We start from the raw sequence: 12,930 nt of genomic DNA, 5'->3' as shown, positions 1-12,930 counted from the left end.
GCTCTGCATTTTAATTTAATTTTAAATAGGGTGACCAGACAGCAAATGTGAAAAATCAGGAGAGGGGGTGGGGGGTAATAGGAGCCTATATAAGAAAAAGACCCCAAAATCGGGACTGTCCCTATAAAATCGGGACATCTGGTCACCCTAATTTTAAATGAAGCTTCTTAAACATTTTAAAAACCTTATTTACTTTACATACAACAATAGTTTAGTTATATATTATAGACTTATAGAAAGAGACCTTCTAAAAATGTTAAAATGTATTACTGGCACGCGAAGCCTTAAATTAGAGTGAATAAACGAAGACTCGGCACATCACTTCTGAAAGGTTGCCGACCCCTGGTATATAACATACATGCAGCATGAACAAAGTGACGGTTTGCAAATGCCGGGTTAGTTCCATAATATTTTGTTTTAAATTGTTTAGATGGGCCTCTTTGGGAGGGGATTAACTAAACGGAAAGACAAAGGAAAGGAGAGGGGAGTGAGGTGGACAAAGCAGAAGAGAAGAGTGGGTGGAGGGAAGGGTATGAAGGGCAGGTGGAATGAGGCATAAATAAGAGACTGTGAAGGATGAGCAGTAGGGGCTTAGAGCAGACAGTCAATCAGCATTCTCAGGGGAAAGAATGTCCATAGTGAAAACTGTGCAAAGCAGTGTGGTGACATCATCGCTGTTCCTTGGTCCCTGCTGAGGCTGCTTCTGTGTCTGTTCCTGCTGGCTTGCGAGTTTCTATGGGTGTGTGTGTGGGGGAGGGGAGGCAGGTTCATTCCTGGTTCTTTCTTCTTCTCACGTGGCTTAGGGGTAGGTTGGTGCCCCATGGACCCTAGCATCCCCAGAAGGTGGGAGGTTCACCCCTACAGAGTTCTGGGTCTGGAGACACTGAAAGAGGAAGGGTAATTCTGGCTGGGCTTCATCCTTCCCCCTTTCCTCAATGCTATAGTACTTGCTGAAGGCTGCTTTTGTGTCTGTTCTGCCAGATAGACAGTTTTTCTGCTACTGTGGAAGACGGTATGCTGGAAGAGAAGGGTCACTGATCTAAGCTAATATAACACTTCCTAGGTTCTGAGAAAAAAGACACTATGTTGGACATGGTGTGAGGGGTTGTGAGGTGTTCAGTGCTTATCTGCTAATCCAAAAAAGAATTAGCTAAGTTCATGGAGGATAGATCTATAAATGACTAATAGCCAAAATGGTCAAGGACGCAACCCTATCCTTTGGGTGTCTCTAGCCTCTGACTCCCAGAAACTGAGACTGGATGACAAAGGATGGATCACTCAATAAATTGCCCTGTTCTGTTTGTTCCCTCTGAAGCATTTGGCACCAGCCATTGTTGGAAGACAGGATACTGGGATAAAGGGACCATTGGTCTGATCCAGTATGGCCATTCTTATCTTCACGATAATAGGAGGTTTCATCAGCTTTCAGTTTGGACCTTTTTACCAGCTGTTTCAGGCCAGTTGGGAAGTAGTGGGTCCATTGTTGATTGATATTGTCAGTGTTTCCCTGAGTGAGGGAAGAGCAGTGGCTCCAGCAGCTCTTAAATAAATCCGTTTTCAAGAAACCAACTCATGATGTTGTCACTCTTGCTAACTGTGAACCTGTTTCTTATCTACCGTTTTTAGGCAACGTCATTGGGAAGTTTGTAACAAAGCAACTCTGGCAATTTCTTGATTTTTCTATTTCCTTGACCTTGAATAATTTGATGATTTGATTTCTGACCTGGTTACCTGACAGATCAACTCTCTCCCTCTTATATCCTGTCCTATTTGAGATCAGCAGAGGTGCTCGAGCTGGAGCTTCTTCAGTACAAACAAGGGAGGGCTGCTGACAGGGCATTCTCTGTGAGAGGTCCTGTGTTTTGGAACTCGCTTTCTCCCTTGGTTTGCCAGAGACAAGATGCGTTAACTTTCTGGATACATTGCAGATCCCATTTTTTTCTCTGTTCCTTAAGGCTGTTGAGGAGGGAGTGGGCTAAGGTGGCTATTTTATGGTCAGTCCTTTGTTTTTGTTGTGGTTTCTAGTTTATGGAATAGGCCCCCAGAGCACTGGATGGAAGCCTATAGCTGTACTTTTGAAAATTTGAAGAAATTAATAAATTAAATAAATAAAACAAATAAAAGCACTGGGACCCACCAGCCATCAATCTTGTTCTGGAGGAACAATCTCTGATGGTGAGACGGTAGCCAGTTACCATGTCTCTACGTTCCGTGGGCTCTCAGATGAAGCTGCCAACAAAATTTCACATTAATACTAGTTGTCCTGGTAGTTGTTTTTATATGTATATTTGTCCACAAGAAACTGGACTGAGGCCAACTCATCTTACATAAGCCATTAAACAGCCTTCTGATGTGTATGACTTGGTCACTCATAAGATTGATTCAGTCCAGTGACATAGCAGTGAAATATTCTGTATCCCAATCCCTTGGCCTTGAATGTATCTTTAATTTAAATTTTACTCAGTACTGAAATTGTAAGTGGGACAGGATCAAACCAAGTGTGTAGAATAGTGTAAGCCTGTCTCTACTGGAACAAGATAGCAGCAGTAACTGTAGTTTTTGCTTTTGTTTTGTAGGAAATGGAATTTGAGAAACCCATCTACCTCTGTTGAGGGAAATTATCAATTATAATTAACCTGTAAAATTGGGAGGATTGTGAAAGAAGGTAAAGCTGCACTTAGTACAGGGAACTAGGCTTTGATTAGACCTTTAAAGGAGAATCTCTCCAGAGAGGGTTAGATAATTTTCCAACAAACCTTAATACACTATTAACTCCCTGACTCTTTTATAGTTGCAGTTTTTTAACATCTACCTCTCATTTGTGTTCTTTTGCATACTTTGCTCATAATGGCTGTGCATTTGTTTCATTTAAGTATCCCTAACCAGCCTTGTTCTTTTATGTTGGGGATTTCTCTACATGCCATGATATGGTTTGGTTTTAAAAAAATATTTTTGTAAGGATTAGTTTCTTGCAAAGATCATTAGCTAGTTCTGAAATGGATCCACTGAAATGCTTTTATCAGTACATGCTCCATGAGAAAGGGGCTAAGCTTTTACTAATTGATTTGGTGTGTGGGTCTTTGACATGGTAACCTCTGCATGTTTTATTGCTGCTTCTGAATTTTTGATTGTATACCAATAAAATATATTTTTTAAATTGTTGTAATTAGCAGCAGCATCTTTTGAAAAGTACTTTGAAGTACATAATATGTAAAATGACCCCTTAAGGGTTTCATTTAGTGTTATCAGAATATTCAGTCATTTGGATACCCTGCTGTAGGAGTTTGGGGTTTATTTACTAATTGTATTTTGGGGTGGCAAGAACTAGTAACCTTATGGCTTTGTCTATACTAGGCATTTTTCTGTATTTCCCACTATCATCATCACTTGTGGAAGCAACAATGAGAATATTAGTGTTGACAAGGAGTTGCCAGGTTTTTAACCCCACTGTGTCATCAAGAGCTGTTCTGAGTATGGTTCGTTGACATGGTGGCTAAAATACCAGTGGCTGGCCTATGTTAACTCTCCCCCCAGAGGAGCTTCACCAGTGGTAGCAATGGTGAGAACGATGAGAGAAAAAGTCTAATGTAGACACAGCTTCTAGTTACAGCCTGATATCTAAAGCTTCAAAGCTGGTGAAAATTTTTTGAATTAGGCAGCTTCTACAGAAAGTTCAAGCAATTCAGTCTTGTCGCTGCTCAAATTAATACCTTGAATTGCTCTAAATAAATGTATGCAAATGGTTTGTATGAATTTCATCCTGTAGAAAAGCACATTGAAAGTTGGCTTGTTATGCATGGTTCTTTGAATCTCAGTCTGTGAGAATCTCACTTATGGCGTGCAGCACCTCATGCAAACGAGATTGGAATCTTTTGAGCAGTAGTATCTGTTGGGACCATGCCTGTGCCATGTATGTCCTCGTGCACTCCACCCTTCAACTAAGGGCATATAGGGCAGAATGGCTCTGACTGCCTCTCACTTCCCTTTTACCGCCAGTGACAGCGAGAGGAAACTTTGTAGTGTTCACCTGCTACCCCATAGTGCCCCTTCATTGAAGCAATTATGTAAATGTTTGTAAATATTAGTAATTAACGTAATTAGTTCAGGAGCAATTTTCTACCCTCATGGCAGCTCTTTTTTGTTTTCTTTAGATTTTCTGTTTTTCGCCTGAGTACTAATTAGTGCCAAGGTGCCTGCCTGTGTAATGGCCGAGTCTAAACCCTCTGACTTCAAGCCATACCAATCATGTGATGGACTTATTCCAATAACTGATGGACACAGTTGGTGTCTTTTCTTTTTCAAGAGGCATGATCCAGTCCATTGCTCTGTCTGCTGGTCCTTCTTTACCAGAACTCATCACTCCGGAGATACCTGGCTCCAGGAGGTAGAGTTTTAGCCATCCATAAGGGGTTAATTGAGTTCTGAAAGGTGTTCTCTTATGCCAGAAAGGGACTCTTTTCCCATTGATCCCAATCCTTAAGTATCTCTGTAAATAGGGATGAACCCAAAGGCTCCCTGGACAGGCTAGTATGGCACCAAATCTATTCTGGTACTGAAACAAAGATTCCTCATAGGCACCAAGATCCCCAGTACCATAGTCCATAACAGTATTACAGGCCTGTTCCTACCTACTGACATTGAGCCCCTGGCGCTAGCCTCAATTCTGATGCCACTAGTACCAGTTTCTCTGGCACAAGAAAGAATTAAACCCTCAGTACTGGTAATGTCTTATCCTACCACTGAGATGTCACCACCATCTCTAAAATATATTTACTCTTCCTTCTCTTCGCTCACATACTCTTTCCAGAATTAAGCTGAGACCCATCTCCAGACATCCAGTCCCCATCTCCTCTCAGGGATTCCCCAAACAATTCCTGAATCACCCTCTTCCCAGAAATTATCCAAGTGGATCATTCAGTGCATTACATCTTGTTGCCAACTAGCAGATATGCCCCTTCCCTCAGGCAACAGGGCCCACTCAACTAGAGCTGAGGCATCCTCTTCAGAGACCCACAGGGCAGCCACTGGGAGCTAATTTTATATCTTTAACAAACCTTAGGCTCTGGATCAGAGAGCAAATCACATGCCAAATTTGGGAGAGCAGTTCTGTAGCTAGAAATCCTCAGACCCTCCTTTATTAATCTGGGAACTGCTAGTCCATCACCATAAGTGGGATCCATACTGACCACGACTCGAGGTGAGAATGATTACTTATCCCTACACTTATCCCTATCACTACGCAAGAGGATAAATGGACACAAGTCCGATATCAGGAATGGCAATATACAAAAACCTGTAGGAGAACACTTCAACCTCCCTGGCCACACAATAGCAGATGTAAAGGTAGCCATCTTACAGCAAAAAAACTTCAGGACCAGACTCCAAAGAGAAACTGCTGAGCTCCAGTTCATTTGCAAATTTGACACCATCAGATCAGGATTAAACAAAGACTGTGAATGGCTATCCAACTACAGAAGCAGTTTCTCCTCCCTTGGTGTTCACACCTCAACTGCTAGCAGAGCACCTCACCCTCCCTGATTGAACTAACCTCGTTATCTCCATACTGATTTATACCTGCCTCTGGAAATTTCCATTACTTGCATCTGAAGAAGTGAGGTTCTTACCCACGAAAGCTTATGCTCCCAATACTTCTGTTAGTCTCAAAGGTGCCACAGGACCCTCTGTTGCTTATCCCTACAGTAACTGTGGTCTTTAAATTGTTTTGTCCTTATGAGTCCCATGACCGCCCCTCTTCTCTGTTCCTTTGGAGTCCATCTGTGCTGGGATTGTGAATTAGCAAGGAAACTGAGAGGCAATCAGGGCCGGTCTATCCCATATGCCATTGGGTGGGTGCAGGGCACAGGTGTGGCACCAATGGACATTGCTGGACAAAAGAATCCAATCTCATGCACATGCGGCACATATGTACCATAAATGGGGTGGGGTCCACATGGAAAAAAACATTTCTAAGAACCACAGTTACTGCAAAGTGGTAAGTAGTCACTGTTTTGGTAGTATCTAGATTTTCTTTAAAAATGAGTAGGTGTGTAACCGTGAGAACACACACATTTAAAAAATAATTGGAGGCCACCTTTGCAATGCAAAAGGCAACAACCTCTTTATTTCTTTCCCTTTGTTAATGTTATTTGAGGAAACTTACTTTGTTAAAAAAGCTTCATGTTTCTACTTGTTTTATTTCTAGCATATTATCAAGTTTCACCGTGCCTCAAAAGCAAATAAAAAGCCCATGCAGTTGCCAAGATCTATGGTTAAATCACTACTCTACCAGATCCTTGATGGAATCCATTACCTCCATGCAAACTGGGTGCTTCACAGGGACCTGGTAAGTACTCTGTTTTATATGATATCGAAAAGTTCACATATGTATTCTTGGGAAGAGGAAGAAAAGTCCCAAGTAATAATCTTGCCTATCAATCCTTACAGCTCTTCCTGTTATTGTTACTGGATACCATTGGAGGCTTTAAAAATGAAAACAAACTATGTGTTCACATTGTTTTTATCTGCCACATCTGAACTAGGACAATGATACTGCATCCGGTAAAAGGAATGCAGATACCAATATCTGAAAACAATACACCAGCCAGCTGGTATGTATTTGTAGTATAAGTGTGTGCTCTACTTTAAAAGGGCAGTTTACTATGAAGGTGATAGATAACTCGCACATATGCCAAACAGTGTGTAAGGTTATCATAAAAGCTAGTGAACACTAGTTTCTTCTGTGGAGTATTTTTTTCATGTGATATTTTTTTCTGGCTGTGGGAAGTGAACTGAGATCAAGTTGTCACCTTTGCAAGTTTCGCATGACCTAGAGTTGCTCTTAAAAGTGGTTGCAGATTATGAAAGCTGCCAATTGCCCCATTTATGCTAGGTGTTCTTTCTGAAAGTTTCCTACCATTTCTAACACTAGCACTGCGAAACACTAATGTAGACAACCTGTAGAATTTCTTTGTGCTTTTCTGCATCTGGAATGGTAGTTCTGAGCAACAGCAGGAAACAAAGTTCAAAAATAGGACTGATTGTAGTGCTGAATTTCCCATTTTTCTCAGGAGATGGTCTATGAAAGAGAGGTGTCACTTATGCAAAATGTGAAGACATAATTAAAAATGGCTTAAGACAAAAACCTAAAAACAAAAAACTGCTCAACTACATTTAAAGAAAGCATAAATGATCTTAGGACCATGCCACGTACAGTCTCTTAAGAGCTTGGTTTCTTGACAAGGCAGCTACCTATAAGAAGCCTAAAAACTTGGGAATTTCTCTCTCTAACCTATGCTATTTACGCTCAGGTTGGCTGATGATACTTTTGTGGATCCTATCTGTTGTCGGTATATATGGAGCAAAGATGGTGCCAGGAGTCTGTATTCTTCCTTAGAAATGACAGTTGTCTTTGTGGGAGGGAAGAATTTTTTTCCATATCACACGTGGAATGATGATGACAAACAGAGCTTTCTATAACTAGGAAGGGAGAATACCAGAAGACTCTGAAGTTCACTGGGTTCTTGCTATGTAAAACTAATTTACTAGGAAGTGCTTAGATACCACAGCAAGGGGTGCTACACACTGTACTGGTGATTAAAGACACTCAGAATGCATGTGTGTTTTAAAAGAAAGAACTGCAGAATAAAACCCCCTTTAAGAATCTTGTAAGTCTCAAGTAATTAAAATCACATATTGATGCACAGCAAACAATACAGTTCTGCAGAAAAAGACCTGGGGAGTACAGTGGATGAGAAGCTAGATATGAGTCAGCAGTGTGCCCTTGTTGCCAAGAAGGCTAATGGCATATTGGGCTGCATTATTAGGAGCATTGCCAGCAGATTGAGGGAAGTGATTATTCCCCTCTATTTGGCACTGGTGAGGCCACATCTGGAGTATTGCGTACAGTTTTGGGCCCCCCATTACAGAAGGGATGTGGACAAATTGGAGAGAGTCCAGTGGAGGGCAATGAAAATTATTAGTGGGCTGGGGCACATGACTTACAAGGAGAGGCTGAGGGAACTGGGCTTGTTTAGTCTGCAGAAGAGAAGAGTGAGGGGGGATTTGATAGCAGCCTTCAACTACCTGAAGGGGTGTTCCAAAGAGGATGGAGCTCGGCTGTTCTCAGTAGTAGCAGATGACAGAACAAGGAGTAATGGTCTCAAGTTGCAGCTGAGGAGGTCTAGGTTGGATATTAGGAAACACTATTTCACTAGGAGGGTGGTGAATCACTGGAATGCGTTACCTAGGGAAGTGGTGGAATCTCCATCCTTAGAGGTTTTTAAAGTCTGGCTTGACAAAGCCCTGGCTGGGATGATTTAATTGGTGTTGGTCCTGCTTTGAGCAGGGGGTTGGACTAGATGACCTCCTGAGGTCTCTTCCAACCCTAATCTTCTATGAGTGTATGATTCTATTTGCTCTAGTAGTTCACATCCTCTCTTGAGATTGGAGTTAATATGCTCATTTAGCAACTCATTTAAATGTTTAATGATCAAAAACTCAGTTATGTTTCCCTACATATCCACCTTCTTACCTTCTTGTTATTTGTACTTATAAAACAATTGTATGTATATTTCCATTAAACTGAATCAAAGTGTGTGTATGTGAACTATTTCCCTTACTCACTAAGCCTGATATTTGTTTCTTGTTTTGTCTTAGTTGGTTTGGTTACACCCTTTGGAAACAAAATACTTTTTTCTATTTTATGTAAAGCAGTGTTTTACAGCTGGGTGCATGGTGTCTTCCTGATTAGATAGTATAAATAATTTCTAGTTATTTGTAGCAATTCAGCAAGAATAAGAACCCTGGGAAAAAAGTAACATGTAAATGTCATAAATTTACAAATCTAAAGCTATAACATTCTCAGAGAATATTTATATCATAGTACCAGTCAAACTGTTTTAGTATAATACAACAGGAAATGATGTTTAGAATTTACTGCACACAAACTACATTGAAAAATGCAGAAACACAAGAACTAGACACTTGCTTGAGTAGTGGGAGAGATATTATAGATTTTATTGTGCTGTTGCACTTGTGATGTTGCACTCCATATGTTTTACGAAAATATGCTTATAAATGTGAATATGATGCAACTTGAATATGCTTTATGCAAAAGGTCTCTTGTAAGGTATCATTACAAAGCTTATAATCTACTGAGTGTGTTCATCCTATTTATTTGCATGTATTATTTCTATGTCTGGAGTTAGGAGAATAAGAAGTAAACTTGTATTACTAATGTAAACATATTAAGTGTAAGCCATTAAGGGTGCTTCAGAATCAATGAATTGTAAATGGCTCTGTTTACTTGCAAACCTTCCTGTGTACGTGTGGGCCAGCCCAGAAAGAATGGAGGCTGGGGTCTCACAGGACATGTGACCGTGTCACATGATGCTGGAATCCATCTTAAATCTGGTACTTTTCCATTTAGAAGGTGGAGTGGGGACCCAGAGAGAGACAAGATTCCTGCTTTGTGTAAAAGTTATAAAAGCGGGTGGAGCAGGACAAAGGGGCTGCCAGTCATGAGAAAACCCCTGCTTACCACTTAAGATGTCTGTGAGAACTAACAAGGACTGTACCAGGGGAAAGGATTGGGCCCAGAATAGGAAGGAGTCTAGTCTGTAAAAGAAGCTTATTGGAACATCTCTGAGGGTGAGAGATTACATGTAATCAGTTTCTTAATGTATTTAGGCTTAGACTTGTATGTTTTTGTTTTATTTTGCTTTGTGACTTACTTTGTTCTGTCTGTTATTACTTGAAACCACTTAAATCCTACTTTTTATACTTAATAAAATCACTTCTGTTTATTAATAAACCCAGAGTAAGTGATTAATTCGTGGGGGAGTAAACAGCTGTGCATATCTCTCTATCAGTGTTATAGAGGGCGGACAATTTGAGTTTACCCTGTATAAGCTTTATACAGAGTAAAATGGATTTATTTGGGGTTTGGATCCCATCAGGTGTCTGGGTGCTGGAGCTGAGCTGTTTTTAGTTAGTCTGCAGCTTTGGGGGCATGGCCCAGGCCCTGAGTCTGTGTTGCAGAAGGCTAGCATGTCTGGCTCAACAAGGCAGGGTTCTGGAGTCCCAAGCTGGCAGGGAAAATGGGCTCAGAGGTAATTTCAGCACAGCAGGTGACAGTCCCAAGGGGATCTCTGTGACCGAACCCGTCACAGCACTTAATCAAAAGAAAATTGCAAAAAAACTAGGATAGTAAATATATTTGTGGAGATCCCAGGATCAGTATTCTTGGATACCTGAAAATAGTTACTTGGAGAAATTATTTTAAGACCATCAGTATTGGCCAAAAGAGTCAAGAACTGCAAATTGGTAAACAAATTGAACAATGTGAACTGACAAATCCAGGAAAGGTGACACATACAGCCATAAAGGAATGTGTGAGGATTTAAAAAAGCCATGGTGCCAAATTCAAATGTGAGTCAAAGTCATGTAATTTATACTTTCTTCCAGCTCCCTTGTTGTATTTTGTTCTACCAGCTTAAACTTCCTTGTGCTCAAATTCAAAGTGATGCACAAATTGGTGAAAGTTAGACCCCATTATGCTTGCTTACATCCTCTCAACTGAAGTATAAGGGAATGTAATCTAGAGTAGCATATATGCAGCGTCACCACAAGAAGATATACATCAAAATACAGTAGCTTTGACTTTAACTTACACCACCTTCCAGCTGCTTGATATATTGGACTCCCTTACAAATGAGTAGGGCAGAAGTAAGGTAGTCCAAACTGGTGTACGAAGATTTAATTTACACCACTTTCTAGATTTGTCCAACATGTCTAATGGATCTTTTTATTTTGAGCTCTTCTGTTCAAATCATCTCCCCACTCAATTCATTTTATCTTAACAAAAATTTAAAGATGTAAACAAAATAGAGAAGTAGCTGCAGTGTTCTACTGTTGTGCCAGTGTTGAACAATTGTACTTTTAAAAATGAGAAATTGATTATCTTATTTTAATAATGCTGCATTAAGAAGGAATAAAGGCTATTACCAGCAATTATCAAGTGTGATCCTTAGGAAGAAGTTTGTTTTTGTCTGCACCTTCTCAAGTACCCTGTTGGATGACAGTTTGGAAACTGTCATCATTCTAAGGTTTAAATGTTCAGTTAAACTGATTACTATTGGTTATTGAGATTTTTTCTTTAGATTTAATGTAACTGTGTTGATAAATTTTATAATATTGGGGTTATTTTTTTTTTCTGTGGGAGATTGAAAGACTACATGGCTTTGTACAAATATGAATTTTTTTTTAGATTAAATACTTATTTTTCATCAGCAGATAAGCGGCTTTGGAGAGGATATTCCTTACCTGATTATGCTATTTAATAAGGTGTACATTTTAAAAGATGAAAGTGATTAACCATTGGAACAGTTTATCAAGGGTTGTGGTGGATTCTCTATTGCTGATCGTTTTAAATCAAGATTGGATGTTTTTCTTAAACATATGCTCTAGGAATTATTTTGGGGAAGTGCTGTGGCCTGTGTATTACACATGAGGTCAGACTGTGTGAGCACAATGGTCTCTTCTGGCCTTGGAATCTAAGAATCTGTGAATACAGCAAAGAAGAAGGGAGCATAGGGTCTGGGACAAGAGCACAGTCTTTATGTTGTCACTACTGTCAGGTTTTGATTTCTTTCAATAGCATTATGTCCCTTTAGTGACCTTGGAGCTGGTGTACTAAATAGTCTACAAGATACATAGGCTTGTTGCCTATCAAGACATTTAAAATGATACTTTCTGATTGGATTACATGTTGCTGGGTGAAGAAAAGAAAATCTTAACATAAGAATGGTCATACAGGATCAAACCAACAGTCCATCTAGGCCAGTATCCTGTCTTCTGACAGTGGCCAGTGCCAGGTGCTTCAGAGGGAATGAACAGAACAGGTAATCATCAAGTGATCCATCCCCTGTCGCCCATTCCCAGATTCTATGGGAACTGTGGATGCACAGGCCTTCCTTTCCTGGATGGAGTTAGGAAAGCAATCAAGGTCTCTGTCCTTTGATGCTACACAATGCCTCATTAGCCTTCAATGGGCCATATTGTGTGCAGAATGCACACTTTACCTTAATTAACACTTCTTTTCCTGTTTGCTTTACACAATTACAGAGGTTTACAATGCAAACACTCAGTGTAACTTGATATCATGGGCTACAGAGGTTATAAGTGAGATCAATACCTGCAGTATCCTACAAGTATTCCATAAAGTCTAAATGCTGAACACATTCTTATAACACTAATATCTGCTTTAGACTCTAATTTAATTTTACCCTAGCTCTTTGAAAAGGAGACTTGGTGGCATTAAAGGGCAAGCTTGGAATGCATCAGCTACAGCCACCTACTTCAGTGAGGTTTTTTTACCCACGAAAGCTTATGCCCAAATAAATCTGTTAGTCTTTAAGGTGCCACCGGACTCCTTGTTGTTTTTGTGGATACAGACTAACGCGGCTACCCCCTGATACTTCAGAAATAATGGAGTTTTCGCCTTCTGACTAATTCTGTGATCCTTTAGAAAATGGATCATTTTGACTAAACAACCACAAGATCTGGAAATACTCTTAAGTAGCCAAAGGAACCCCACTACAGAATCCATCACACACTGTCCACAGTGCTTTTTAGAATAATGTTATTAAGAATCCTGGACATTCTAGCAATTGTCAGATATTGCCAGTGATGATATCCCTTTTTACAGCCTATACTCATTACTAATGGAAAATAAGAGACACAGGCCATTTCATTATTTATTATTTTTTTCAATCTTTTTTCTTATAACAAATTCTAGGTGCCAATTTCTAGAATAAATACAAAAATACAATACTCCAGAAACAAGAAAAGACTAATTTACACAGTTGCTTGGGTTCCCAAGCATTAACTTAAATATTTCCAGCACAGGATATTTATGACATGCATTAAATT

General features: G+C 40.0%; 1 protein-coding gene across 1 annotated transcript in view; it reads left to right on the top strand.

Annotated features, from left to right (window-relative positions):
- The window catches only part of CDK19 (cyclin dependent kinase 19), a 213,568-nt gene that overhangs the window by 121,816 nt on the left and 78,822 nt on the right, over positions 1-12,930 (top strand). The window contains exon 4 of the mRNA XM_065400782.1: positions 6,203-6,343. Within this exon, the coding sequence (XP_065256854.1) occupies positions 6,203-6,343 (141 nt within the window). The remainder of the gene's footprint in view (positions 1-6,202; positions 6,344-12,930) is intronic.

Source organism: Emys orbicularis, chromosome 3, assembly GCF_028017835.1.
Source record: "Emys orbicularis isolate rEmyOrb1 chromosome 3, rEmyOrb1.hap1, whole genome shotgun sequence".
NCBI classification, from domain to species: Eukaryota; Metazoa; Chordata; order Testudines; family Emydidae; genus Emys; species Emys orbicularis.
Note: the sequence above shows the minus strand (reverse complement) of the source record. Positions and strands in the feature narration are given on the sequence as shown.